The sequence below is a fragment of the Cercospora beticola genome, chromosome 2 (genome assembly GCF_033473495.1).
Source record: "Cercospora beticola chromosome 2, complete sequence".
NCBI lineage: Eukaryota > Fungi > Ascomycota > Dothideomycetes > Mycosphaerellales > Mycosphaerellaceae > Cercospora > Cercospora beticola.
In genome coordinates, this window is record NC_088936.1 from 1468523 (window position 1) to 1495300 (window position 26778).

The 26778-nt window shown below is 52.7% G+C and overlaps 16 protein-coding genes across 16 annotated transcripts; 8 read left to right on the forward strand and 8 right to left on the reverse strand.

Annotated features, from left to right (window-relative positions):
• Nucleotides 1-233: 233 nt before the first annotated feature.
• Nucleotides 234-2309, forward strand: RHO25_002586 (uncharacterized protein; the record flags this gene model as incomplete). Its single annotated transcript, XM_023598155.2, has 2 exons — nucleotides 234-281; nucleotides 339-2309. The coding sequence occupies 2 exons, from the start codon at nucleotides 234-236 to the stop codon at nucleotides 2307-2309; spliced, it is 2019 nt and encodes a 672-aa protein (XP_023455525.1).
• Nucleotides 2310-2651: 342 nt separating this feature from the next.
• RHO25_002587 (uncharacterized protein) lies at nucleotides 2652-3235 on the forward strand (the record flags this gene model as incomplete). Its single annotated transcript, XM_065602275.1, has 2 exons — nucleotides 2652-2684; nucleotides 2741-3235. 2 exons carry the CDS (start codon nucleotides 2652-2654, stop codon nucleotides 3233-3235), a joined length of 528 nt encoding a protein of 175 aa, XP_065458347.1.
• A 277-nt stretch (nucleotides 3236-3512) lies between these two features.
• RHO25_002588 (uncharacterized protein) lies at nucleotides 3513-3988 on the forward strand (the record flags this gene model as incomplete). Its single annotated transcript, XM_065602276.1, has 2 exons — nucleotides 3513-3542; nucleotides 3599-3988. The coding sequence occupies 2 exons, from the start codon at nucleotides 3513-3515 to the stop codon at nucleotides 3986-3988; spliced, it is 420 nt and encodes a 139-aa protein (XP_065458348.1).
• Nucleotides 3989-4754: 766 nt separating this feature from the next.
• On the forward strand, nucleotides 4755-5960 carry RHO25_002589 (uncharacterized protein; the record flags this gene model as incomplete). Its single annotated transcript, XM_023598156.2, has 1 exon — nucleotides 4755-5960. One exon carries the CDS (start codon nucleotides 4755-4757, stop codon nucleotides 5958-5960), a length of 1206 nt encoding a protein of 401 aa, XP_023455524.2.
• Nucleotides 5961-5990: 30 nt separating this feature from the next.
• RHO25_002590 (uncharacterized protein) lies at nucleotides 5991-6750 on the reverse strand (the record flags this gene model as incomplete). The annotated part of the gene is made up of 2 exons (XM_023598157.2): nucleotides 5991-6383; nucleotides 6451-6750. The coding sequence occupies 2 exons, from the start codon at nucleotides 6748-6750 to the stop codon at nucleotides 5991-5993; spliced, it is 693 nt and encodes a 230-aa protein (XP_023455523.1).
• A 1211-nt stretch (nucleotides 6751-7961) lies between these two features.
• Nucleotides 7962-9437, reverse strand: RHO25_002591 (uncharacterized protein; the record flags this gene model as incomplete). The annotated part of the gene is made up of 1 exon (XM_023598158.2): nucleotides 7962-9437. One exon carries the CDS (start codon nucleotides 9435-9437, stop codon nucleotides 7962-7964), a length of 1476 nt encoding a protein of 491 aa, XP_023455522.1.
• A 311-nt stretch (nucleotides 9438-9748) lies between these two features.
• Nucleotides 9749-11893, reverse strand: RHO25_002592 (uncharacterized protein; the record flags this gene model as incomplete). Its single annotated transcript, XM_023598159.2, has 5 exons — nucleotides 9749-10262; nucleotides 10322-10719; nucleotides 10775-11509; nucleotides 11561-11612; nucleotides 11664-11893. The coding sequence occupies 5 exons, from the start codon at nucleotides 11891-11893 to the stop codon at nucleotides 9749-9751; spliced, it is 1929 nt and encodes a 642-aa protein (XP_023455521.1).
• A 1006-nt stretch (nucleotides 11894-12899) lies between these two features.
• RHO25_002593 (uncharacterized protein) lies at nucleotides 12900-14875 on the reverse strand (the record flags this gene model as incomplete). The annotated part of the gene is made up of 3 exons (XM_023598160.2): nucleotides 12900-13876; nucleotides 13927-14548; nucleotides 14867-14875. 3 exons carry the CDS (start codon nucleotides 14873-14875, stop codon nucleotides 12900-12902), a joined length of 1608 nt encoding a protein of 535 aa, XP_023455520.1.
• A 424-nt stretch (nucleotides 14876-15299) lies between these two features.
• RHO25_002594 (uncharacterized protein) lies at nucleotides 15300-15798 on the forward strand (the record flags this gene model as incomplete). Its single annotated transcript, XM_023598161.2, has 3 exons — nucleotides 15300-15500; nucleotides 15627-15739; nucleotides 15789-15798. The coding sequence occupies 3 exons, from the start codon at nucleotides 15300-15302 to the stop codon at nucleotides 15796-15798; spliced, it is 324 nt and encodes a 107-aa protein (XP_023455519.2).
• A 102-nt stretch (nucleotides 15799-15900) lies between these two features.
• Nucleotides 15901-17397, reverse strand: RHO25_002595 (uncharacterized protein; the record flags this gene model as incomplete). The annotated part of the gene is made up of 1 exon (XM_023598162.2): nucleotides 15901-17397. One exon carries the CDS (start codon nucleotides 17395-17397, stop codon nucleotides 15901-15903), a length of 1497 nt encoding a protein of 498 aa, XP_023455518.1.
• A 1050-nt stretch (nucleotides 17398-18447) lies between these two features.
• Nucleotides 18448-19602, forward strand: RHO25_002596 (uncharacterized protein; the record flags this gene model as incomplete). Its single annotated transcript, XM_023598163.2, has 1 exon — nucleotides 18448-19602. The coding sequence occupies one exon, from the start codon at nucleotides 18448-18450 to the stop codon at nucleotides 19600-19602; it is 1155 nt and encodes a 384-aa protein (XP_023456240.1).
• Nucleotides 19603-20581: 979 nt separating this feature from the next.
• On the reverse strand, nucleotides 20582-21468 carry RHO25_002597 (uncharacterized protein; the record flags this gene model as incomplete). The annotated part of the gene is made up of 2 exons (XM_023598164.2): nucleotides 20582-21141; nucleotides 21189-21468. 2 exons carry the CDS (start codon nucleotides 21466-21468, stop codon nucleotides 20582-20584), a joined length of 840 nt encoding a protein of 279 aa, XP_023456241.1.
• A 1321-nt stretch (nucleotides 21469-22789) lies between these two features.
• RHO25_002598 (uncharacterized protein) lies at nucleotides 22790-23124 on the forward strand (the record flags this gene model as incomplete). The annotated part of the gene is made up of 3 exons (XM_023598165.2): nucleotides 22790-22887; nucleotides 22945-23001; nucleotides 23055-23124. The coding sequence occupies 3 exons, from the start codon at nucleotides 22790-22792 to the stop codon at nucleotides 23122-23124; spliced, it is 225 nt and encodes a 74-aa protein (XP_023456238.2).
• Nucleotides 23125-23151: 27 nt separating this feature from the next.
• On the forward strand, nucleotides 23152-23499 carry RHO25_002599 (uncharacterized protein; the record flags this gene model as incomplete). Its single annotated transcript, XM_065602277.1, has 1 exon — nucleotides 23152-23499. The coding sequence occupies one exon, from the start codon at nucleotides 23152-23154 to the stop codon at nucleotides 23497-23499; it is 348 nt and encodes a 115-aa protein (XP_065458349.1).
• A 386-nt stretch (nucleotides 23500-23885) lies between these two features.
• Nucleotides 23886-24663, reverse strand: RHO25_002600 (uncharacterized protein; the record flags this gene model as incomplete). The annotated part of the gene is made up of 2 exons (XM_023598166.1): nucleotides 23886-24534; nucleotides 24587-24663. The coding sequence occupies 2 exons, from the start codon at nucleotides 24661-24663 to the stop codon at nucleotides 23886-23888; spliced, it is 726 nt and encodes a 241-aa protein (XP_023456239.1).
• A 573-nt stretch (nucleotides 24664-25236) lies between these two features.
• On the reverse strand, nucleotides 25237-26244 carry RHO25_002601 (uncharacterized protein; the record flags this gene model as incomplete). The annotated part of the gene is made up of 4 exons (XM_023598167.2): nucleotides 25237-25539; nucleotides 25595-25811; nucleotides 25872-26079; nucleotides 26136-26244. 4 exons carry the CDS (start codon nucleotides 26242-26244, stop codon nucleotides 25237-25239), a joined length of 837 nt encoding a protein of 278 aa, XP_023456244.1.
• Between the last annotated feature and the right edge of the window lie 534 nt (nucleotides 26245-26778).

The window sequence follows — 26778 nt, forward strand, 5'->3', positions numbered from 1 at the left end:
ACTTCTCGGTAGTCACTTCCGAGTTTGCACGTGCACATGACTCTTGGCCTCAAGTAAGTAACTGGCTGACTCCACTTCTATCACCCCCTTTCGAGACTCTATTAGGAGCAACGATTTTTCCAACATCGACATCAATACCGCTTTTGCACATCAATTCTTCGACCAGCATCCTGCGACTCGATCGAACGATCACAGCAACTCCTTACCCACGACATTCATCCCAGCCAGCACTCATGGGAGGACCCCGAATTCCGAAATGCGACGAGTGTAGGCGTAGGAAGGTAAACCTCTCAGTCTCTTGCTTTCTACTGACCTTGTTTGCTGACACATTGTGACAGAAACGTTGTACGCATATGGGAGATCAGACCGCGGCCCAATCTCTTGAAGTCTCCTCTGCAGCTGCACCTAAGCAGTCACTCATTGTGAAGCTGCCCATTGCTGTTCGTTCGAGACCAGGAAATGCTGCACACCTCGACATGGTGAAGACGGTGCGTCCACCAGACCCTTCGACGCACCTCAGTAGCCATGTATTGGGCCCTCCTCCGCTCACTCTGCCCACTTTGAAATTGGTCAACCCCTTCTTCAGAGCTAATGCTACGCCAACGCAAAGTCAAACGGCTGCAGCGACGCAGCTAGCCGCTCGGGAGAGCTCTGGTACTGGGGTTGGTGATCTTGACGTGGTGATGCAAGATGTCGGGGTCTCTCCACAGGAAGCAAAGGCTAGTTCACAGGTCCAGGATGCACCACTTGCAGACTCAACACCAAACTCCCAGGCAGCTACAGGCACGCCGGGCCCAAGTAATAGGTCTCAACCCAAGCGAGAAGTGAAGCAGAGGGTCATCAATGCAAATTTGATCTCTGAATCTGGACCCACTTCAACACCGACAAACGCCGTGGACTGGACTATCACAGCGCCCCAGGAAGACGCAGAACGCTTGAACCATACTCATCCGGAAGGTGCAACCGAAGCTGGTCCAAGATTCACTTGTGGTGTCTGCCACAAAGAGATAAGATCACCACTCTGGCAGGCATGCACGACATGTACACAGGTTGACTTTCACAAAGGCTGTATCCACGAAGGCCGCAGAATGCACCATCTCGACTTTCCTGGCCATAGATTCCACCAAGTCACACGAGAAACTGCAGAACACGAGGAAAATGTTGACGAGCTCATTGGTGAAGAGAGTCCGGTAAGACCTTTGAGGAGGGACTCAACCAGCGACTACGATTGTGACGAGTGTGATCAACGAATTGCAGGTCTGCGGCACTTTTGCAGTACGTGCAAGGAAGTCGACTTCTGCGATGACCACTTCATTGCCGGCATGAAAAAACACCACGCTGAACATCCTGGGCATATCTTTGATCATCAGCCATCCTCCACTGTCAAAGGTGGCGCAGTCGACTCCAAGGCAGCTACCCCGAACGCTCATGCAGGAGCGTTTGCTCAAGATGAGCGCACTCGCAGAAGCGACACGCCCATGGCAGGGAGTGCTGATCATGAAAATAATCTCTTCTGGTCGAATGGCAAGCCGCAACCAGGTGCCTTCACGCAGTCGCTCATTGACGCTGGGCGCAGCGGATCAGCTTCACTCGATCCAAAAACTGAATTACCAAGCTCAAGTCGAACGGGAGGCAAGACAGACACCATGACGGCACCGCCTCAGACACCGCGAGCTGCCTCGCGTGCTACTCCTCAGGGCAAGTACAGTTCGTTCGGACACGGCGAGCAAGGAGGTGCGGCGCGTACCATGAGGACCTCGGGTCGTGCACGTATCAACGAATTGCCATCATCAGCACGGGAAAAGACTCCGCAAAAGAAGTACAATGCCGCGCATTTCTCTGCTATCACGGAGCAGTTAGCGAGAGGCGTCTCACTTTCTTCGACACAGCCGAAGACATATCCTGCAGAACGCACCACTATCGACGTGTTTGCTGAGAAGTGGCTTCGTCGCCTTCACAGCTACGTCAGAACCTGGTCTGAGACGTCTTCTGCCGTGCACGCTACGAACGGTCTACAGCTGCTATCCGACTTCCAAGTAGATGCGGCACTCAACGAGCTTCTGCCGACGCACTTTCCGGATATCACAGGGGTGGTGAACGTGCTCCGGAATAGGGACTACCTTTTCACAAACCCATTCCTTGCGGCAGCGAAGGCAAAGGAGCTTGCTCGGATGAGTGTTGGGCTTTGGAAGCGGGTGCGATATTACAAGGGGGTGGTGGGCGGATTGAGCCTGAGCACTCTGAGTATTGCGCAGCTGCAGGAGATTGATGCGTTATTGGGGAGGGCGGAGCGGCTGGGAATGGCGTGAGAGATGAAGGGGGAATTCTGTCGTGCGCTGGAGATTCACGCCTGAGCTTTCAGTCGTCAAGAGAATGCAAAGCAGCTGGTACGTTCGAGCTGCGCATCGTGACAATTTCCTCGACAAGCACTAGGGAATCCGCGTACTACCACCGCGAGCCGATTCTGCGCGGCGCATTGACCAGCATTGAATTGAAGCCGTGAGATTTGAAGATTCTAGCAAACGGTCGTCGTGTGTCGCGTTTCCGAATGTTCTTCTCGCTTCCGCCGCGGGTTCAGGTTCTCACCGCAAACCATCGCCACAATACCACAACTGGACGTTCTCACAGCCAAGAAGCGCATACGACAGGTCATGGCTGCCACACCCGCCAAAGTGTTCGGGCCGGTACGTACTGTCTATTGCCTCCATAACTTTTGTGAAGTAATCTGAAAACGGCGCAGCAGGAATCTCGAGCCATCTTCGAGCGGAAGTGGTATCGCAAAACGAACGACCACATGGCCAAGATACCTATGTGGGATCTCATCATCATCAATTCGCGCGACGACCCGATCCTTCGCATGTTCAATTGGTGCCTAGACGCGTTCGATCTCGTTGTCGCTTTCGAAACACAAGCCAAAGAGCTTGACTTTGTGATGGAGAAGAAACCTGGCGATCGCGATCCAGTGTATCTCGCCGGACGGATGCGCCAGCTTGTCAACGGCATCGTGAAGATCAATGGGGAAAATCGCGGCAGGCGCACTGCGGCTCGAACTGAAGCTTTCGACAAATTGATTGACAAGATCGTTATGGGAGAGCTGCAAGGCATTTGGTGGACTGATGAGGAGTCGGTTCAGGCGCAAGTCGAGAAGGTTAACAGAAGAGTGGGAGATGTGCGTGGAATGAAGCACCAGGGGATGCGCCATTATGGAGAGTTTCGGGATTACGCGACCTCTTGAAACGATCTTGATGCCGCTTGGGATGTGCAGGTGAGCGGTAAATGGACACTGGTTCATCGGAACATCCAGCACAATGGACGACGAAGTGGGAAAGCTTGAGAGGCCTTCTAATGTCTAGTGGCAGGCATGATGTGCGTAACTGCTCACCGAAGTGGGTCTCCGAGCAGGGCCTGCTGATAGGGCAATTACATGTACTTCCGCAAATGAGATAGATGCATTTGAACATCACTGAACCTGTCTTACGTCCTTAACCACTACAAGTCAACTCGAAACGATCATGGAAAACCATAAACCCGCATTCGGTCCAGTAAAGATGCTTCAATATTACCCATCATACGCCCGTACCAGCTAACGATTCCAAAGCAAGAAACCGAAACCATCTTCAACGAGAAATGGGTCTCAAAACTCAAAGCTTACAGCTCAGAAGTCATGAGACCCGTGTTCATGGGCTCCAGCGACGTCGAGGACAAAATATTCCTCAGCATGCGCAGAGGCGTCCAGCTTGTAGTCGACTTCCGCAAAGAAGCCCGAGTCATGGAATCTGAAAGCGACGCTTCTATGGACAACACTATAGCCAAGGGCCTCGAGCAACTCGTCTCAGGGATCGAAATTACGATCAATCTCCACCTCCGGGCGCGTTGTCAGGAGTTCAAGAGCAAAAGACCAACCAGGCAGGTTCTGGACCAGATGGCGGAAATCGCAAACTTCATGAAGGAGGCCCAGACGGAAGGCTTGTGGAATTCGAATACATGAGGGCTTTCTGGAAGATGAGAGTTGCACGACTGGAACGGTGCAGATTATTCCACTATTGTTCGCGACGTATAGATTGATGGATCGCTACGGTGGTGTGAGATACGAAGTCTAAGATAAGGAGCGGGCGGCGAGTTTGAGTTGGTGTGTGTGAAGAGCAGGAGTACTGGATTGAGTGTTTCGCAGCACCAGTAGCTGTATCGTTCATTGGAAGACGGTACTCAGCAAGACAGTCGTCGTGCAAAGCTTGCTTCTAGTGCTATACTGATGAGATTTGCGAACATTAACACAAATGTTCAACAACACCATTGTTGCTGGAGTGCTGTGAACCTCACGAATCCTGTTCCCCAGATTCTTCCGGCGAATAGGTTGTCTTGCTCGCAACGTTTCTCTGCCGGACATTTTCTGCTGTGGGAGAGACCTATCTCATCATGAGCTTTTGTTCTCAGCTTGTAACATCTGGCGTTGACTGGAAGCCTGTAGTTGCTGCGTTGAGGTTTGGTATGCTGTTGTCTCAGGTTTCCATTCAATCAAGCAAACCATGTCTCGAAAGTATGGCAAACTCGAGCACACGTACATATACATTTCCTGTCAACTGAGTATCTCTTGCCATCCCAGGAGAAATCAGAAAGTGACAGAGCCATTCGATCTGCGAAATAGACAACTCCCATCAACCGCTCGCCTCCTTCAAATCCACGCACCTGCTAAGACGACTTTCACTGATCTGCTGCTCCCGAACTACACGCCACGACGCTTAGTCGAGATAATTATGGATCCCAACAAACATCATGCTCAGGTCCATGAGATCAAGAGCCAAGTCCCCGCTGAGTGTGCGAAGATCATTGCGGGTAGGACATTCCAGGGCCAGGGTCACGACATCAAGAACAGCTTGGGCCCCTATGCTGCTCGTGCCTGTCCAAATCAACGTCTCGTGAAAGCCTTCGGCATTGAGAATTCCTTCATCGTGACTGAGAAGAAAGCCTCTGAAGATTTCCGTGAACTGGTGGAGCAGAAGATTCAAGTGAATGCACCCGAATGGATTGACTTCGCTGCAGTCGCAAGGTCTATCGCTGAAGAGCAGGTCTCTGGAGAGGGAGAGAGTCGCAATCTGTTCGAGGTCGTACAGATGCTTAGCATCAAGATGGTCAGAAAGGTCATCTGGGGTGTTGGCGAAGAGGCGGAGGGAGTTGACGATCAATTGCGGGTCGTGGCCAAGGAAGTCAACAAGCAGTGGCTGAAGTCGAAGAAGTATGATGACGCATTCCTGGAAGCTGGAGATGGAGTCGAATTACCAGCGGCGCTGAAGCAGGCATTGATGGAGGTCTTTGATTGGGATGGTGAGGATCGCACGGCGAATCCGCTCAACTTCATCCTGCCCGGTTACGAGACCATCTGGCGCGTAGTCCTACGCTGCTTCATCGAGTTGTCTGCTCGTCACCATCCGAACAGCAGTGTCTGGGCCAATGCTTTCAAAGAATTTCTGAATAGTCCTACACCGCAACAGCTCAAGCATCGCATGGGTGTGAATGGGGATCAAATTTCTGCCCTCATGGTCTCAAAAGAGATTCTCCGTCTCTATCCGCCAACAAGACGTGTCTATCGCCGGTTCGAGGACGAGAACGGAACAGCATACTCCATGGCAGCTGACATCGAAAGCATGCAGCGTGATGCTAGCATCTGGGAGGGCGACCCGCTGACGTTCCGTCCAGAACGCTGGATCGACATCTCTGGAGAAGATGAGAAATGGCTTCCATTCGGGGCCAAACCTTTTCGCTGTCCAGCTAAGCAGAGTTTCAACGTTTACATTCCGTTCGGAGTGTCGATGATTGCAGTACTGACAGGTGCTCTGCTCGAAGCAACAGAGAATCGTTGGGAGTATTTCGGCCAAGCGCTTCCAGATGCTGGCGTCCCGCTGGATACTGACAGAGAGGCGTACCAAGAGGCCGAGTTGCGCAAAATCAAAAGTCAGGCATAAGACGCCAGTCATGCTTGACAGACATCGTTGTCACAGCGGCGCACTCCTCTTCCGGAAACTCGCCTGCATCTCAGCCAACAGCATATTTTGAATCTTCTCCAGCCTCGCATCAGCCTTCTCGTCGCTTTCTCCAGGCAATGGGGATGAATATGGCGCCTTGGCGAGGGGTGCCAGGTGCTCGAAATGCAACTTCGAAGGAGAAACTGCGGACACAATGAGAGACGTTACCAGGCAGTTGTCCAAGATGGATGACAGGTCCGGGGTTTGGAATTTGTAGTAGAATAGGTAGCAATCGATTCGTCCAATCCCGCCAGCTTTCCCAATCGTGATGGCATAGCTCGTGACTTCGCTGCTGCTTTTTGTCGAGATAGAATTCATGAGCCGATCCAGCGTTTCAGCGATGACAGCTGTGAGGCCTTCGATCTGGTAACGATGTATATCAGCATCCGTCACGTAATATTATGTGAGCGATGATTGCATCTCGACGTACGATTTCTGGCTTCAAGTACCGCCCCAAATACTGTTCGATGGCTTGCCGTGCAGCTCCTGCGTCTCGCTTCACACAGCAATGTGCAACGTGGAATCTCCTCAAAATTTTGTCGATGGGAAGAACATCTTCGTCGATGGGATTTGTGCTCACACGCTGGTAGTGTGTGGTAGCCTTGACTTCGGCGAGGACAATCAGTCTATTCAAGACATCTTCCATCTCACGCCTCGATTTATTTGAACCTTTGGCGTCCCGTAGGACGGAGCTGATAGCATTCCCCATCCTGCCTTCTAGCAATTGCATGGATCACGGGAGATGCTCCGCACACCTGCAGCGGTCGTGGCGTCTTACTTGCGGACGGTGTTGCTGGAATGTGGGCGCTCCCGTTCGCCTCTCTCTGCCGACAGCGACCTGCCAAGCGTCCCGGACCAAGCGTTCAAAACGTACATAGAGTGACTGTTGGTTGAGATCGTCATGCTGTGATCTGGACGAGGGAAGTCTTTCGTATTTGTTGGTGTATCCTTGTCGACAAGGGATGCCGAAGACAAGGGCCAGCGTCCAATCATGGTGTCTCTTCGGGACGAGATCATACAGCGTCATTACCAGCTGGGGACGGAGTAAGGACCGTCAGCCCGTTGCAGGTACAAAGCACTGCAGTGATCTCGCACCGCTTTCAAGATTCTTACTTTTGCTGCGCGTCCATGGCAATCGCCGCACAACACATCATTCTTGATGCGGATTGGAATAGCTTTTGATGTTTAGCACTCCTCCGGTCAACGTTTTCGAAATTTCTGCAACTCGCTCTTCGCTCCGTTACATATTGACACACTCTTTCGGTTTGAGATTGAGGCCGGCGATGGTGACATTAGCTAGCAGATTGCCATCCGCAGACCGACCGGTGACCTTGGCGCAGAAGTACTCGTCCCACAGCGGCAGAGCTGCCGTCTCCGACGCGGTTGTTCAAACGCAAACACCATTAATGGAAAGCAGTCCGCGACGTGATGCACCACTCCTCTCTTAGAACGATGCTGAGGCACCGGTGATTCTCACATGCAGCGGAACTACCGCCAGCCATCTGATTCGCGACCATCTTGGCCTCTTCCCATACGAGCTCCTGCTACGGCTGTGGTGCACACATGCCTTGGTCAACTCCAGCCTCCTTGAGTCATGCCATGGGAATGCCTCCAGTGACCCTCCTCTCTTGCGTTCATGCTCAGAGCAGCCTTCATACACGGACCAGAAGTGTCATCATTTTGACGACGACGACCAGGACACTTGAAGGGGAGCGGCCTCATAAAGCGGCACAGCAGTACAACAGGCAATGCTGCTGAGTGACCCGAACGTCGCCGCATGGGGCGTCGAGCATCATTCATGGTCTCCACGAGGACTTCTTCGTGCTGATAAGGACTGTCTCTGGGGTCGCGATCCTTTTTGAGCCCAATTCCCGATGCATCACCTCGTCTCATGCAACTGCCATGTTGGCCATTCAAGAGTCTGGTGCCGTACTCGAGTCATCAGCCCTTGAACGGATATTGCTCTCGCAACCTCCGACCGATCCAGTAGAATACCAGAGGCGCCGGCATCAAAGCCGTGGCGATGAAGCCGAATACGCTCATACCCCATCCATATCCGAGTTCCTCAAACAGCTTGCTCACGAACAGAGGCACAATACCTCCGACCATGCTTCGGAGAAAGGAACCTGCCGCAAGAGCGGAAGCGGCGTTGCTCTCGTAGGCTTCGGTGTAATATGTCTGGACACTGTTGAAGATGCTGGCCTGGCTCGCGCCGAAGAATACCATGAAGACCAAAGGCACGGCCCAATGGTAGCCTTTCTCCACTGTCCAGCCGAAGCCAAATAGTGCGATGGGCAAGAAGACCGCTCCTATGTTAGCTAGAGGAAGACGATATTCCGGCTGGCCTTGATCGTCGTGTTTCTCAGACAGCCGGTCGTAGATCTTGTCAATGAATGGTATGACAATCGTAAAAGCTGTGATTGCGAAACCAAATGCAGGCGCAAGGTACGCAAGGCCGACTTGGCTCTTGCTGAATTCGTAAGGTGGTTGTGTCCAGATGGTGTTGTAGGAAGCGTATAGCGAATACATGGTGCTGAAAATCAACGCCTGGTAAATGGACATGATCAACACAATGGGTTGTGTTCCTAGAATCTTGACAGCACGAGTGCCGTTGCCTGCAATCTTTGCTGGGATAGACTCATTGTTGACGCCTTCGACGCAGTATTCGATTTTGGGATCCTTCTTCTCCAGCTCCGCCTTTCGCTCCTGCAAGATCGTAATGGCCCGAGTCTCGTACATGAAGAAATACGATATGATCGTCGTCAATGCAGCAAGAATGAACATCAGCCAAGCCAGGGAACGCCAGCTCATCCTGTCGACCATGACGCCTCCCAATGCCGGGCCAAGCGATGGTGCCAAAAGGGGAGCAATCATATAAACACCCAACACCTTCGCCCTCTCGTGCGCCTCGAACATATCAGCGATCGAGCCTCCGCCATTGCCCACGCCCACAGATCCGAAGAGTCCGGACAGCGTTCTGAACACGACGAACGTCGCCACGTTCGGCGCCAACGCACATGGTATTTGCAGCACAGTAAAAGCCGCGAGGCAGATGAGATAGATCATCCTGCGACCGAACGTCTCCGACATGGGAGCCAAGAATAGAGGTCCGACTCCAAGCATGCACACGAAGCCCGTCTGATTGAGCAGAGCGATTTGTCTTGACACGCCGAACTCTTCTGCAATCGGATTTGATGCTGGTGCAAAGATACTAGAAGCCATAGGTAGGAAGAAGGCCGTAAGAGTGATTAAAGCAACCACGGTGTATTTCTTCGAAAGTGGCCATTCTCTCGGGTTTGCAGAATCCTTGTCGTCGAATTCGACTTTCTGGGAACGGCGTTGATTCCCGTGATTCTCATCGCGGTGTTCTTCACGCCCAAGCAGAGGTTGTCTCTCGTCGTTGCGTGGCGGAGGCATGATGGTGGCGAATAACAGATGAAAGTAGAGAGCAAGAAACAGTGTGAGAGCAGGCGCCGAAGTTTTGACGCGTTGGAGGCAGGAGCATGACCAGGGCCGGACTGGAGTCCGGTGTTTGATGACGAGCGCATTACGGGATATCAAACTCTATCACAGTTCACGCACACACGCGTCGAAGATCTGTATACATTGTTCGGGAGCTAGGCGTGACTTGTTCATTCTCATTTTCACAGGAATAACGGCACAGAATACACAGTGAACAGGAGTGAAAAATCTTGAAAATCAGAAATTGATAGACAGCTAACACGCGCTCATGCATCAGCCAAAATGGTATCCGCCGCCTTCTCACTCATAACCAAAATCGGCGCCGTAATGAACACGCCAGGAATCTTAGGGAAAACACTCGCATCCACCACTCTCAATCCATCTACACCCTTCACTCGGAACTTGCTGTCCAGAGGTGTGTTCATATCATCATCAGCGCCCATTGGCACTGAACATGAAGCATGGTGTCCCCATGCACGGTCTTTGATGTATGTGCCTAGATCCTCGTCGCTCGTGACATTGGGACCAGGGAAGAATTCTGTGTATTTCGAGCCGCCAAGGAGGGAAAGCGGGAGCTGGTTGTATTTCTGGAGGGCTGAGCGTGAAAGCTTGAGAGCTTGGATCATGGCGTTGAGGTCGGCTTGGTCTGCGCCGTTGGTAGTGGTGCCGGTGTCGAAATAGTTGAAGTCGATTTGAGGTGGATCGAGGGGGTCGGCGCTGCGGAGCGTGACGGTTCCTGCAGTGTTGCGAGTATGTGCCTTCAATGTGTACCAAGAGTAACTGCCCATTCAATCAGCTCAGCGATCGCTTCCTGTGACCTGCTCAACGCAGTAACTTACAAGTTGTGTTGGTCAAGAATATGATTGTACCATTCAGGAAAGTAGCCTGTGAAGTTTGCCGGCGAGCCAAAGATGAACATGTCGACATCGGTAGTAGAAGCAAAGTCGGAGCGCTTGACCATGGTCGCTGCAAGGCCATTGGTGGCGTATACACCTCGTTGAGCCAAGATGTAAGGACTGTTGACCCATTGCTTGTAGCACTTGTCGTGATCCTTGGCATCAAGCGTGCAGCCATCGAGGATCGCAAAGTCTTTGTCATGTTGGACGTTCAAGCCAATCTCGTATCGATCTTGCATATTAGTGCCGACACCTGGCGAATTGACAAGGACCGGAATGTCGAATGAGTTGAGTTCATCTTCTGGGCCAATACCGCTTAGCTTGAGAAGTTGTGGGGTGTTCTGAAAGTTGTCAGTCATCAGTGGCATAGAGAGAAGGGAACTAGCCGAAACGTACATAGGCGCCTCCAGAGAGAATAATTTCCTTGCTTGCCTTGGCCGAGCCTTGGACGCCACTACCACCACTAAGGGGACTGGCCCTGTATAAGTAGCTACCTGACAGGTATTCGACACCCACGGCACGAGGCTTATCGCCAGTAGTATCGAAATCGACCTTTGTGACGTAGGTATTGGTGCGGACAGTAAGAGGAAAGCCGCCAGCGACCGTGTCTCTAATGAACTCTTTTACCCCAACACGTTCGCCATTCTTCATGGTCAGAGGGATGGGGTAGAAGCCTTGCTTAGAATCTCGGCCTGCTACTTCAGCATTAGGATTCCCAAGGAGAGCGTTGGTAAGTCCAACGACGGGCTTCAAAAGATCAATGAGCCCAGGAGTTGCGACTGAGGCTCCTCCGGCTAGCTGTTGGACAAATTGCAGGTCACGGAGCAGAATCGTCGGATCGGTGGGCTCTGTAGGCAACCACTTCTTGACCTTGTCCAGGTATTGCTTCATGTTCGAGGCGCTCCAGCTGTCGTCTCCTGTCAATGATTGAATGCCATTCCAGTCGCTCTCATGAGCAGTGATCCAGATCAAAGCATTGTGCGTGACACAGCCTCCAAGAGTACCTGCTCGTGGATAGAGGATCCCAAGATCTTTCGCTCCAGGTGGAGGATTGAGGCCAGTGTACACTTCTCCATTGCCGATGTCGTAAACGTACTTAGGGTCTCGACGAGCGCGCTCTTGGTCCTTGTACTACAACCACTTCGTCAGTAAAGCTCACTCAGGCAATTGGATTTTACTCACGTGAGTGACATAGAAGTCCCATCGAAGCTTGGGGTCTCCAGAAACCAACGTTCTGGTAAATAGTCAGTATGATCATTCCTCCTGTGGTCTTTGCTGCGTGTACTGAAAAATTGGCACTGTCGTGTTCGAGTTGCCAGTCTGATCGTCTCCAGCTTCGATCAAGAGTGTCCTGTGGCCAGCACGAGCGAGTCGACTCGCGAGTGGCCCCCCTCCAGCACCACTGCCAACCACGATGTATTCAAAAGTCTCCTCTTGACGCGCCTCGTTCGTAGGCAGGGCTTGAGTCAGCGACAACGCGCTCAGGAGAGCACCGATACCTGTAGTCCACTTCATGGTGATGAAAGGAAATGTTGGGTCACCGTCTCAGAAGAGGTGCCATGCTCGGCCACCTTATGTCTTGACGGGCTCGCTCCAGGCGCCCATCGATCTCTGACTGCCGAGCTCAGATGAGGCACTCTCGCCGGTGGCCGCAACAGCGATCTCGTCCATTCCCGTGGCGATCACTCTATAGACTATAGTGTCATTGGTCTAGAAAGTAGAGTGCAGCACAAGCTGGCACAGAATATCGCTGTGCCCATAATAGGGAAACACCCGACTAGATTGCCTGCATTATTAGGGTTTTCTAGCGTGCAGTACGATGAGTGCGTAGTCCATTGTCGTCGTATGCAGGGACGGCTTAGGACGCTGCCATGGTAGGTGATTGGGCGATGCTTGCTACCGATGCCATTTGAGGGTATCGCCCTACACAACCTGGAGCTGAGTGAGGAAGTCACGCCGAAATCGAAAGGCAAGGAGGACTTCTAGCGAGGTATGCGGTTCTCATCTCGGTTGTGTGCTGCAGCCGAGACCCACAAAATGTCCACTTTGAGAGATGCTGCGCGCACGATCCGGTCCACTTCATGCACGCAAACCTGGTCAGTTGGAAGCCTCGTGCCACTGTCAAGAACGAGTTTCGTGCCGAGCTCTGCTGTGCACGCGGCAAGCTTGAAATAGACTTCTGCAACGACGCCCAGGTCTCAATAGCCTCGTCCACTCCAGGGCGTCGATAAACAATATGAGATGTCGTCGTACACCATGGTAGAATCTTTGGCGCAAGACTGCGGTCGAGGGTAGAAGAATCCGTGGTAAGAAGACTTTCTGTGACTCTTGCAGGAGTCGAGCCTCTCGAAGTAGAGCTTGCTGAGACTTCGCACGCGGCGACCAGAGTCAAATATGCCCGTAGCATTAGTGTCGTCTCAACTTCGGGGATCCTAAAACCTGTCATGAGCTTTTTCACAATGTCTCTTTGAACTGTCAATAATAAAGTTGTGATTCAGGAATCCCGCAAAAACCTAGGTCACTACCCCAAAGACTTCTCCAGATTGCCCAGCAGATCCTCGTCCCCGTCATCAAATTTCTCGACCTTTTCCTCCTCTTTTTGAGGAGCAGGAGCAACTGGAGCCAGTGATTCTGCTGTCAGTGACGCCTCTTCTGCTGACTCGACTTCAGCGACCTTGGCTTCAGCAGACTCAGTATCAGCGGGCTCTTCAGTCGTGGGATCCTCCACGATGGGCTCTCCTGCTTCCGGCTCCTCCAGTGGCTTCTCCTCCGGCACAGTGTCCAATGTCAGTGGCACAGGCTCTGCAACTGATGCCGCACTGCTGTGACCTTGCGCGAGTGGGAGATCTGGCGAGCTCTCGACGCTCCGTTTAGCGTCAGAGTGTGTCTCGATAGGCGCGATGACTGGTTCTAGTGCGGATTCCAAGGCAGGCGCTGCAGGCTGCTCGGACTCTTCAGCTGGCTTGTCTAACGTCTCCGGAAGTGCAGGCTCCGCCTCTGTTGGCGCAGTCGGAAGAGTCGGCTGCACGTCTTCCATGGGCTGCGGCGCTCCGTTTCCTTCGACTTTCGCAGGTGTCTGAGCTCCAGTAGCGGGTGCATCATCGTCTTCTTCATCGGACAGCTCACCATCCTCGCGGTCATCGTCATCTTCATCTCCCTCTTCATCATCGTCGCCAGAGCCTTCCTCGCCATTCTCATCGTGCCTTTGCGCAGCATTCCTCGCAGCTTCCTCTGCAGAAACGTCTGCCGTTGCCTCTTCACCTTTCGCGACGTGTTTGATCGTCTGACCAGGCTGCGGCACAATTTTCGTGGCATTCGGAACAATCGCAGTATACGTAGATCCATCGGGATTCGTAAAGGTAACGCGCTTCTTGCCTCGCCCTGGTCCCCCCTTCTTCTTCGGCGGTGGCCTATTCCGTCTTGGTATAGATGGTTTGAGATGTTCGGCTACCATGACTCCTTCCTCGTTTGCAACACCTACGCCCTCGATAACAGTACCTAACTAATGATTAGCAAGTGCGAAGGAAGTCGAAGCTGGAAGTCCCTACCAGGAGCAGCCAACACAGGCTTTACATCTGCAAGCTCTGTTGATTCTGCAATTTCGCCTTCAATTGTCTGCCCCTCAGGCACTAGCACTTCATACACGGCGACTTCGCCGTTCGCGTCCGCCTTCTGCACTTTCGTCTTGCGCATAGGGACGGATGCCAACTGCAAGTCTGGGCCATATAGACTAGGAAGTCCTCTGCGTCGCTTCGCAAGGAAATTGAAGTGCTTGTGTTCGGGTTCCAAGGAGTGTTCTGGCACAGGTTTCCACTTCTTCGCTACGTACCCGCGATCGTCAATACCGGTGATAGGCTTAGTATCTTCTTCGGCCACTTCGTCGTCCGGCTTATCGTCGTCCGCATCGGCATCCTGTTTCCGTTTGGTGCCAACTTTGCCAGATCGTGCGAGCCGTAGAAGGTGCTGAGTCCAAGGAGTGAGGAGCTGAAAGTCCCGTGGCATTGGCGGCTCTCCCCATTTGTCGTCTTTGCTAGCTTCGATCTCTGATACCGGAGGGGCAAGCGATACCTTCGCAAAGGTCTGGTTCCATTGCTTGACCGGCAATCCCTCGAATACGTCGTTATCTGCATTAGAGCGACCAGAGCGGTTGCTTCGGCCCGGTGGTCTGTACTGTTCGATGACATTCATGTTAGCTTTTCCTCACGGATCCCAAGTCGCACGCTAGGACCGAGTAAAGCCAATCAGGACGTCCGCAGCTCTGATGTTCCAGGAATGTTGTAAGAATGTTGTCTCGTTGAGGCGGAGTGCAAACGTTTTCGTGTATCACCAGGATCCAGAGGCTCGGGAGCATGCTGTGGCTGGTGTGTTGGCTACCAGGATCGAGTGAGGGGAGTCAGATGCGGGAGGCGGGCAGATGTACAACGCATCCAGCTTCTCGTTTGGTGCGGTCTCATATGGAAGAAGAGTATGGAGTATTGACCTACGTACCGGAGCCATGGCTAGAAAGTGATACGCGCCGGAGCACCGCGTGGGCTAAGGATGTGCTTGTTGGTGATGACTATGCTTGTTATAGAGGCATATATGGTACAAGAAGTGTATGACAGTGGACCGATGTTGTACAGAATTGATGCAGGGGAAGAACAATGGAGATGGCAATGGTGGTGGTGAAGTGCAGCGCGTTCGCGTCGTGTGGTCTGCTCTCCCCAGAGACGATGCGCCCGAGCTCTCAGGCACATCGGCAAGTCGGACCCCCGCGGCGCATCGTCCGCCCCAAAACAGAAAGTCAAGCGAGTCGCCCGAGCGTCATCATCGAGACATGCTCCAGATCTCCAAAGAATCTCCATCGACCACCGTGAGAGCTTGCGATCGCCTGTCCATTCTCACATCACACGATCATCCACATACTGTAATGAGCTACGCAATGTCAAGCCAGTCCGCTGTGCAGGTGCGCTCGCTATATCGCCAACTCCTACGACAATCAAGACAATTCGCCGCATACAATTTCAGAGAATACGCGACACGGAGGACGAAAGATGCGTTTCGAGAACACAAGACGGTGACAGATCAGGAGAAAGTGAAAGAGTTGTTGGAGAAGGGGCAGAAGGAATTGCAGATGTTGAAGGTGCGTAAGAGCGATGGGGATGTTTGGACCCGAAGCGATGTGGGAAACGGCCGATGCTGAGCGCTGGGCCATGCTGCCAAGGGTCTCATTGGGGCATGGGATTCACAGTTGCTGACTTTGCTGCAGAGACAAACAGTAGTGAGCCAATTCTTCCAGCTCGATCGGTTAGTAGTGGAAGGAGGAAAGGAAGGCCGACAGAAGGGTGGCCGCAACGACATAGTCCGGCAGAAAGACCAAGGGTAAGTCAGCTGTTTTTGGTAGTCTTCATCCGTGCTAACATTCATTCAGGTGGGACTGAGCGAGCTTAATGTTACGATAATAGACACAAAATCGGCACTTGCCATGTACAGTATCATCTGACTCTGCAGGACTTCGCTTGGTCGTCTCTTTACTCATTCGATCACAACCACTTTGCTTCATCGCTACCCAGCTTCTTTGGCATGACCTCCCAACCAGGCTCTTTGCCCTCTACACTCGCCGAATGTCGCACAGCGCTCAGCTCTCCGAAATCGGTCCTTCTCGTCTCCAAGTAGGAGGAAATATCTCCTAGCGGCTCACATTCGAAGCCGTTTCGACCCGGATACTGGCCCAAACTTCGCAGATACTTCATCACACCCGCAAGACTTACATGTACTTCCCAGCTGCCCCCCTCCGTCGCCCTCCGATACAGCGCAGCATTGATTCCGGTAGCAAGAAGATATCCGGCTGCGTGATCAAGAGCTTGTACAGGCAGGGCACGAGCTGGTACACTCGGATCTCCAAAGTGTTCAGCTTCACTCACATTCATCCCGGATGCGTTCTGAACCATACTGTCGAAGCCACGGCTGTTGGACCAAGGCCCTTCTCCATGTCCGTCATCCCAGGCGGACAAGGTGGCGTATATTATTCCTGAGTTCTCTTCAGCCAGCGCGCGAGGACTGAAGCCACGAGCAGCCAGCGAGCCAGGTCTGTAGCTCTGGATGAATACATCAGCATTGCGTGCGAGGGAATGCAATGCCTGAGTGCCTTCTGCCGTATCAAGATCGAGCTGTATTGTGCGTTTACCGCGAGACACATCAATGTCCAAGCCAGGTAATGATGGAAGGTTTGGTGAAGTCACCCAAAGGACGTCTGCCCCATGGGCTGCCAAAGTCTTACCAGCGACAGGAGCAGCGATGACACGACTCAATTCGAGGACTCGCACGCCTCGTAGACACCGATCTGCTTTCTTTGGGAAATGATCAGAGACCGAATGAGTAGCTCCACCCTGCGGACTGATTCTTTGTACTCGTACTGGAAAGTTGTGTCCTGCCATGATATGCTTTCCTGGAGCCGAGTTCTCCCATTCCTCATACGACCGCAACGCGAAAATTACAGCGCCCTTTCCCATTCCCGCTTTCTCCAGCTCTAGTGCTTTCCACTGAAGGGCCTTTTGGCTAAAGTCATCCTTTGTGGCTATCTCCACATCAAGCCCGAGGATCTCACAAGCCGCCTTTCGATGATTGAGGAAGTTGTCATGCACACGCACGTATCCGTCTGCGGTCTTGTGTAAACCTCCAAGTGGTCCCCACAAAGATGGAGCAGGTTTGCCATCGAGCAGGTAGTGATGCTCAGATCTGAATTCGACCGCAGCATGTTTGAGCGGCACGCTGATTTTAGTAGACTCCGTGCTCTGATGGATGTGAGAATGGACCAAAGCTGCTGACAGAGCAGAAAGGCCTATTGAAGCTTGAGCAAGATGTCCGATCTTGAAGGAAGATGGAAGTGCTTTCTGATCCTCGTCGGGCAGGTCAAGATGGAGAAAATTGCGGGCCTGCGCAGGAAGACCAAGACGGTGCCATATGTGGTCTATGCTATCACGAGTCGTGTAAGCTGATCGATCTGGCTGGTCTTCCCAGTCGTGTGGCCAAGATGCCATGTTATCGGTATTGCACAGAAAGCGCTTTGCCGTAACTTGTATATCGGTAGGTATCCCGACATCCAGAGTTCGCCTATGCCTTGTTCAACTTCAAGGCATTCACTTCATGCGATATCGGCGCCAGCAATGTGACGCAAGGTGGGGACTCCGATGGGAACTACGCTAGACCCGATTCATCGCCTGCACAGAAGTGAAACAACTTTTCGACGACGCGTTCTCGCGGTCGGTTGTGCCCGCTCTCCATCTATCGACTTCACCTCTTCCTTCTCATCCTCGACTGACCTTGTTACTCTGCTCGCTGCCACTTCTCAGCTTCTCCCATCACGACATTCCGCCCCACGTGTAGCATCCGCCACCTCGCTAGGATCCGTCCTATCCGTTCAGGAGGCCCTTCCCGCAATTGGCGTCGCATTGGCTGAAACTGCAAAACGTGGCGCAGAGTGGAAAGTACCATGCACCGAGGAAAGGGGCCAGCAATGGCGAACCATCATCATCCAATATGCTGTGCACCGACTGTGCTATACGAGAGCAACAGCCAAGCTCCCAGAAACAGGAGCAACAAGGCGGGCTCGTCGCACCTGCCATGCAAGGGGCAGCACTTTCCTGTTAAGCTCAGCTGACAAGCTCTGAAGGAATTGCACTATTGCCTCTAGCTTGGACTGCATCGCGTATTCGTCCACGTTTTGCGCGACTTCCATTTTTGATCACCATTTTCCAACGCCTGCGATGCCTGCCACAGCAGAGAAACTCGCTGGCTGATCTCCGGTGGGACGATGTCACCTGTGCTGGCCAGCATTGTCAGCACTACCGGCTCTCGACCCCCGTCGCCGCGCACCGACACGATCGCTGGAGATCTGATGGGAAAGAATAGTATACCACATGGCGCAACCCCACTCTCGTTTGGTCGCAAGCTAATGTAAGGTACCGCTCAGCCATTCCTAAAGAGACCCTTCTTCTCCCACTTCAGCTCCTGTCCGCATTCACTTCTCTCGTGTCTTTTTCTTTCACTTGTCCCATTCCACGATGCGCAGAGACTACGAATAATCCGACATGTTGGCAAATTTGTGGACGCAAAGGCGTCGGCCGCTGCCGCTGATCGCAGTGACACTGCTTGCGATCATAGCAGTCCTAATGGTCATGAACCACAACTCGAATCGAGAGCATTGGATCCCGCCGGAGATCGCCCACAACTCGCGGCAGTACACTGTCGATAAAGACACTTCCTATGACTACGCCGACGCTCAGTTCGTATGCAAAGCAGTGGACTTCAAGCCATTTGGAAAGCAACGGAAAGTCTACGACTTGATCATGTTCTCTACAGAATTGGACTGGCTTGAGATTCGACTGCACACTTTGTACCCGGTGGTAGACTACTTCGTCATCATTGAGTCGCCGACGACCTTCACGAACGCCGATAAACCGCTCGTCCTTCGAGACAATTGGGAACGATACAGACAATTCTGGCCCAAGATCATCTATCGCGAGATCCACGATCCAATTCAGTCGGACCGAACTTGGGATCACGAGGACTACCTGCGCAATTCGATGCTCTACTCAGTATTTCCTTCTCTTACCGGCGCGGAGATCCCCGAGAAAGGCGACGTGCTTGTTGTCAGCGACATGGACGAAGTCCTCCGACCCGACACTATGATTCTCCTTCGCTACTGCTCCTTTCCCGCCCGCCTCACGCTTCGCAGCCAATTCTACTACTACTCGTTTCAATGGCTTCACCGTGGCATACAGTGGTCACACCCACAAGCCACCATCTACGGCGGTTCGATCGAGAACACCATCGCTCCGAACGACCTCCGAATGGGCCTCATCGGCTCTTCCTTTTTCACCTATCCCTACCAATACTTCCGCCGCTTTTGGGATCGAGGCGAGCTATGGAATGCAGGCTGGCACTGCAGTTCCTGCTTCTCGACCATTGCAGAATTTCAGATGAAGATGAATAGCTTTTCACACCAGATTTGGAACACACCAGAGAATAGAGACCCCAGGACAATCGCAGAAAGAGTAAAGAATGGACAGGACTTGTTCGGGAGAATGGGAGAAGAGTTCGAGAAAGTGGAGCACAATGAGGATATTCCGCCTTATGTGGCCCGGCAGCACAAGGAGAAGGGAAGATTTGGATATATGGTGAACAGAGATAACGAGCATGCGAGCTTTGAGGACTGGGATGCTCAGATGAGAGGCGGAGGTTGAGGAAAGGATGAGATACCAGACTTCTCCTTGGCTCATGGCTGCGTTACGGACCGCAAGGAGAGCCTAAAGATGGAGGCCACGAAAGACATCTGAGAAGAGTCCGGCTGGCAGAACATCTGGACCTCTGGCCGACGTTACATTGTCGCATGCGATGCATGCCCCGTTGATGGCTCGAGCACTTCGGGCCTTCACTGCTCGTTCGTGAGAGATCAATCTACCATTGGAGCAACATGTCAGGCTCGCCCGGAATTCCAAATTCCCTCGGGCTCATTATGCGCAAGATGATCCAATGGCAGCATAACATCTTCGTGGTGGGCAATACGCAGTCCTGCAGCTATGTCTCTGGCTGGGTGGCAAGCTAAAGCTCGAGTCACCTTCGGCACCAGGAATCTCAGTTTCACGTCACCAAAGCGAATTGTTACGCAGAGGCTGGTCTAGCGCCCAGTGAGCCTCTCTGGTTACGCGGAACGATTGCCCGACCTGCTCCTTCGGTTGAGCATACAGCACCACTACAACAAGATGAACTTCAGATCAATGCTAAGTCGAGGCAACCAGGAACAGCAAACTGTTGCTTGCTGTGCCATACCGCAGAGCTGATGCGGCTATTTCATTCCCGAAACGGGGCAACATTGATTTAGAGCATACGTAAAGCATTGCAATGCTTCAGTGGCATTATTATTCCGCCCTCTTTGCTGCAACTCAGCTCATTATATGTTTTCATTGAATTCATCGATCGATACCAATCGCCCAATTTTGCACGCTGCACGATCTTCAATTATGCAGCGTGGTACGACTGCAAGGTTCTGGACAACAACCAGTGATGCAAGTGCGGAACTGGAATGCATGAAGCATGAGTGTGTACAGCATACCTGTTGAGAAATCGCACAGAGACTACCAAGCCTGGCACTCAAGCCTGGCCATCGACATCTTGCGCGTCATTGATCGGTCTTCTTCGCCGGACCATTTTGGGTATCTCCACTCAGAGAAAGAATTGTTCTGGAAACCTTTCTGGTATCTCCCTCTCAAGTTCTGCCATGCACTGATCTTTACGAAACTTCTCAACATCCGGCCAGCCGTGGCGACGATAGATTTCCGCCGCAACGCGACAAGCGCCCAAATTGTCAGGCATATCTCTTTCCTCTCCGTACCAACCCTCCTCGACAAGCCGTCTGCTCAGCGGAACACAGTCCAAGTTGACAAAATGATGCTTCAAGACTTCGAAGAATTCTGGGATCGACCAGGCAGGAGCGCACCGCCATCCCAATTCTTCATCATTCGCATAGTCGATAGGATCGTTCTGAATGGGCTGAATGGGATGGCTTGGGTCTTCGTGGATCGCTGGTGGGCAATCATTCCAATACACGAGGCCTAGCTGGGTGTCGAGCAGCATTTTGTAGGGTCCCTGTGAGATCCCAATGACGTGAGGCGGAACGTTCTCGGGCTCCGTAGTGCAAAGCACGTCGAAACCAGTGAGCTCTGGGTGGGCTGCCAGGTCCCGGGCTTTGCGTTCCCAGTCAGCGAATATGCATGCGGGACCGCCTGCAACTCGTCAGTTCCTTGCGTATAAGAGGCGTTGAGCAGCCTACTATGAGTTTCCGGCCTGCCCAAGACATGATGGACGTATGGCAGATGGCGCAGCAGCGTGATCACCTTCTCGGACTTGCCCAGCGCCTGCATCCTCTCTGGAGTCATGTGTACCCATCCTGCCGCGGGCGGCGTCTTGATCATGTCGGGATCCATATACATCTTGGCCAAGAACTCATAGTAGCTCTTGAAAGCCGCGACAGTGGACTCATGAGAGTAAGCGATGTCGAATATCTTCGCTCCTGGCCGAGGCGTGTTGTTGTCGCCATGGAGTGAAGCCATTTTGGCGCTGAAGTGCCTCGAGAGAGACGCGTCTTACTGCTCGAGTGCAGTGCGGTGTGCGGAACAAGATGGGGCCAAGATGTTTGTGTGTTCCAGCACTAGCTTGCCGCTAGTGATGCAGCTAGCATATTTTATGCATATTTCTTGGAACGACCGCAGCAGACGATATGGCATCTGCATTCGTCGTTGTGACGGTAGCAGGTGCACCCTGTGCTAATAATTGAGTCTCTCTCCAGGGACAGAGGAGCAACGACGCCGCTTAGACGCAAGTTCAGAGAGATGGACCTTGTAACGAAAGCGCGAAATCTTGGACAAGCTCGACGAAGCTCTGAATAGCGGAAGCACGCAAGTGCAGTGAAATATCCTACTGAACAGGCACAGCACTGCTTGGTCGTTCCGAGTCAACTGGTCAGATCGAATGGAACCTCCTGTTGAGATGATTTGATGCAGGTCTTCGCGTAGCTCCTCAAGTTGAAGTGACTATCGCATCTCCGCATTGAAGGTTTAGGGTTTCCTGCGGATGGATCGGTAGTGTCTTGGATATACAGCGATTTCTAGTGGCGTGTGTTGGCTTGCTTTTCTTCGAGGTACTTCTATGTGAGGTAGAGGCGGTTTTTTTCTCCCTCAGATCTCATTCCGGCCGAGATCCCATTTTCCGCTCACAGCTCAGGTCACTGACTCGTAGATGATCGCTTCGTACCATGCTTCTAGACGTAGAGACTGCTTGCGACGTGACCACTGGCGTATGCGGAGCACGGCACTGTGAACGACCGATAGGGTCTTCGTGATTTCGTGCAGCCCTTGGGCTCGAGAACATGGGCAAGCTCGAGAAAGATCCAGAATGTCGCTCGATCTGCGTGCCTGCGACTCCATCGAAGCCGCTGTACATCTGGATCATACATCCGAACTCGAGGATAGACCGCATTCGAGAAGCTCTCGTGACGATGTCAATTTGCTGAGAACAAGACATCCCTGGTGGTTGTGGTTGTCCTTGCCGGCGGCGGAACTTCTCGGTCCGGAAGTATCCACCCCTATTACCTCCGCTCTGTCGCGACCTCCGATTGTTTCCTGTTCAACAACTCGTCAACTCGTGCACAGACATCGCCAGTCAAGATGTGGGAGTGCGCGACGTGTCCCCGCGAGTTCGGCTCCTGGCATGCGCGCAATCAGCACATGGATGCGGTCGATCACTGTGTCGAATGCGAGACCTGCACCGATCAGTTCTATACTCAAAATGCCTGCAATCAGCATATGAACGATTGCGACCACTGGGCACCGAGATATGGTTGTGAAGCCTGCAGTCTACAGTTCGACTCTTTCAATGGCGCTCGACGACATATGGACAATAACAACCACTGGCGACAGCACTATTGCTGTGAATGCCAGAGGGGTTTCCAGAATGAGAACAACCTCCAGCAGGTATAAAGATTGTGTGATCGTCTTGCTGGGCGTTATCTGTTAGCTCACATCTTCTAGCACCTTCGAGGAGCAGCTCATATGGCGAACAGTATCACCTGCCCTTTTTGCAAGAGGGTAAGTGGACGTTCGTGTGCGAGTTACTGGGTTTCCATGCTGACACTCAGCAGGGACATACTACTGCGAGCGGCGTGGCACATCACCTCGAGACTGGTGCTTGCCCAGCAGCACGTAACTTGAATCGAGAGACCATCTACAAGATCATCAATGAGCGTGGACACTCGAGGAGCCATCACCAACAAGCAGCTGACTTGGCACGAAGAAGAGAACGCCGAGTTGGTTGCGAGTAGCGCCAGCTGGAACGGCTACGCCTACGAATGCTACCTGTGCCATCGTGACTTCGGCTCTCTACGCGCCCTGAATCAGCATGTTAGCTCGCCGGCCCACAAGCAGAAGATCTACCATTGTCTAAGCCGTTCTTGTGGGAGACAGTTTACTGCCCTCGCGCAGCTATTCAATCACCTCGAGAGCGAGAGCTGTGGAGCAACGAGATTCAGCGTCGTGCAGAAGAATGCTGCCGCCGTCTTTTCTGGGCAGAGGATGATTGGTTGGTAGAACCAGGGGACTTGTATTGGGATGCTATCTGTAACTCACGGTGGATGCACCTGTGAAAGCCAGGAGCTTCACAGCTGTCCTCTGATTTGGGCTTTGATATGACGTTGGTATCGCAGAAGGTCGTTCGTATATTCTCGATGTGCGCTCTTGGCATGTCAGACCCCTTATGGAGGCCGTAGGATGGCGGAATTGAAGCAGAAGATGCTAGAGTTACTGACGGAACTGTCCGACGACGCTGCGAAAAGTCGTGTCGAAATGTGTGCAAATGCAGCTCTGCCGAATCGACTTTCCCATGCAGCCAGGAATGTATGAAGCGAGCGGCCGGTTTCCTTTGCAGCATTAGCACACTTCGCGCTGCCCTACTCATGGGCGGGCCGCAGACGTACCTAATCATCTTCAAGAACTTTCTGACGATGCTCCTCCAGCCACGTAGGATTGACCGGGACTTGCTCCGCCAGGGAGTCGCGCAGTCGCAGCATTGCCACTTGGATTTCCCACATCAATTCACGGTTCAGACGCCAAAGACAGCACATGTCAGTGGCTGTGACGCGCTTGGCCAAAACGTCAACGGCAAGCCTCCGCAGCTTGGGGAATTCGGGGACTGTCAGGCCAGCTGTGGCTGCAAAGGCGGCAAGGTGCGCGCGGTCGACTTCGAGCATGAGCAGAATTAGGCTGTCGATGGTCTTGTTGGTGAACACGGCGTCCTGGAGAATATCTCCCATCTGCCAGTATTTTCCCAGGACGCGCATCCTCTCGAACAGGTCTTTGTATTCGCTCAACGGGATGAGTCTGGAGGACACTGAGACGTGCAACTCGCAATCCTCTTCGTAAAGATACTTGGCGTAAGCTTTGAAAGATGCTGGCGTCACAACTGGCAACTCGATGACTCTGTCCGCATCATCCTTGGTGTCAAGCTCGAGGCACTTTTGCTTGAGAAAATGCGAGCGTCTGCAGACGACCTCGCAGTGGAGAACGAAGATCTTCTGCTTTTTGCCACTACCGGCGACCACTTTCACAGCATTGACAAAGTCGTATCTGATGACCGTCAGCTTCGGCACTATGAGCTTCACCTCAAGCGGCGACAGACCTTGAGCGCTTCGACGCCGGCGGTGTGGCGACATCTTCTTCGCGCTGGCGTTTGGGCGTGTCCTGCGTGGCTGCCATCGTGGAGTATGCCCTGACCTACTCGACTGATGAATGTTGAAGTAGAGGTAGTGGTGCTGCGCGTCTAGAGCGTTCATGTACAGACAGCAAAGGCAGTCGGAGCTGTGAGCGTGGGTGGGTAGTGGTGCTCGTGAAGAAGCCCGCATTGCGTCAGCGAACGCACATGAAAGCGGGCACGAAGTGAAAGCTGAAGTGAAAGCCTCACTTTCGCCAATGTCCACGATTCATTCTGGAAACATTCTTTCGCCACGTGGAACCTCAGATGCTGTGAACTCAGGCTATCACATGTGATATCTACTTATATGACTGATCAGTTGTTAGGTTTGACCTGCTCGAAATTACAGGATATCATATACTTCGCTGAGATTCCAACAACGATGCTCTCTAACGACTTGAGCAAAACACTTTTTGCACCACGTAGAGCTGTGTGCACCTCTGATGTGATATATTACATTATTTGCAATCTTGTGCCAGGCCAAGGCCACCGAAAAACTCATGATTGCCTCGTCACTCGTCAGGTCTCATCTCTAATCGTTAATTTTCACCTTATCAATGTCGCAATTTCTTGCTCTTCTACATCATCAAGCCAATCATCGCAGAAAATGCCGCGCCCAGGAGTACCGACTTGAACGAGATTCCGGTATGGGCGGCGCTTGAACCAGTCTGCTGAGCGGGTGCTGAAGTCTCAGATCCTTGAGCATCTGACGTCTGCGATGCGCTGCTCGAATCAGCGGTAGCAGCGCTGACATCGCCCGAAGCACTCGGTGTGATCGTCGTTAGAGTCGTCTGGGTGACAGCGGATGGCCCAGCGCTGGTAGGCGAGCCTGATGCGGTTGCATTGGGCGAGCCGGTTGGAATCGTGCCGAAAGTCGGGGTCTGTTATAAATATTAGCCACTTGCCTCACGATGGAGATGGGTCGTAGGTCCTCACAAATGTAGCGGGGTATGCGGCAGTATCGACTGCCTCCTCACTCCGAATCGCCCACAGATACCCGACCTCGTCCTGATTTGTGGTGAGGATGTCGCTGGTATTGACAACATCGCCTTCAGCACTGTTTGCGTCAACTGAAAGTGCTGCTCGACCATTCGATGAGAATGTTGTGAAGAGAAGGCCGCCGGAATCGGACGAGCTGTTGAAGACTTGGAACCTGATCATCGTTAGACCATGCTGTCGCCAGCTCGAAAACCTTGACGAAACCACAACTTACTCTGCCGCGTCATTGCCACATTCTCTCACAGTCGGTGGCTCGACACAAAGCTCTGGCCCATCACACCCATCATAGAGACAGAACCTCCCCTCCGAAGTCTTCGATCTCAGAGCATACACGCCTCGGCTCGCATCAGGACCAGCAGCAACGAATTGCCATAGCGTCGAGTCTTCGACGTCGCTGAGCTGTACTGCAGATGGAGGTGTAGCTATATTCGCATAAAATTAGTCACTGGCACTGAAGTGTCGCTGAAGCAGAACCTACAGCTGGAGAGGCCAAGGTAATAGTCTGTTGCGAAAGCCTGGATCGAGTACCACGCGTCTGAAGAAACACCGGCGAGGGCGTTGCCGAGCGCGGATGGAGTCGAAGACATTGTTTCTTGGTGTTCTAACGTGTGTCGGTTGGGTGTAGTTGACCAGGTGAAGTCCGTTTTAAGCTTGCCGTCTGATCACCAAGTTCCTTCCTCACAACGAACAACAAATCCCATGTGAAGATGCAGATGTGAGATGTACCTTCCCAAATTCACTTCTTTCTTTCAGCTCCCGAATGTTGTCAGACGACAGCACGCATTCGTGTAACAAAGAACCAGGTCAGGTCACCTACAGGAATGACACAGGCCAAGGCATCACAAAGCACCTCGACCGACGCCACAGCCAAGGTTCCTGACTCTCTCACAACCTACCAAAGCTCTGCGACCAGCATGCTTGTACGCCTGGGGCGTCGTGTTTTCCATAAGGTGATTCGGTACCATTTCTCGGAAGCCGAGACCTGCATATAAGCAAGCCTCATTGTTGAGCTGCACAAAGCTGTAGCTTGAATTTGTGCCCGTTGCTATGGAGACTTTTTGCCAAGACAATCTGTTTCATGTGCTTCCACGCGGGGAACGAGACGAGCTGAATATCCCTGC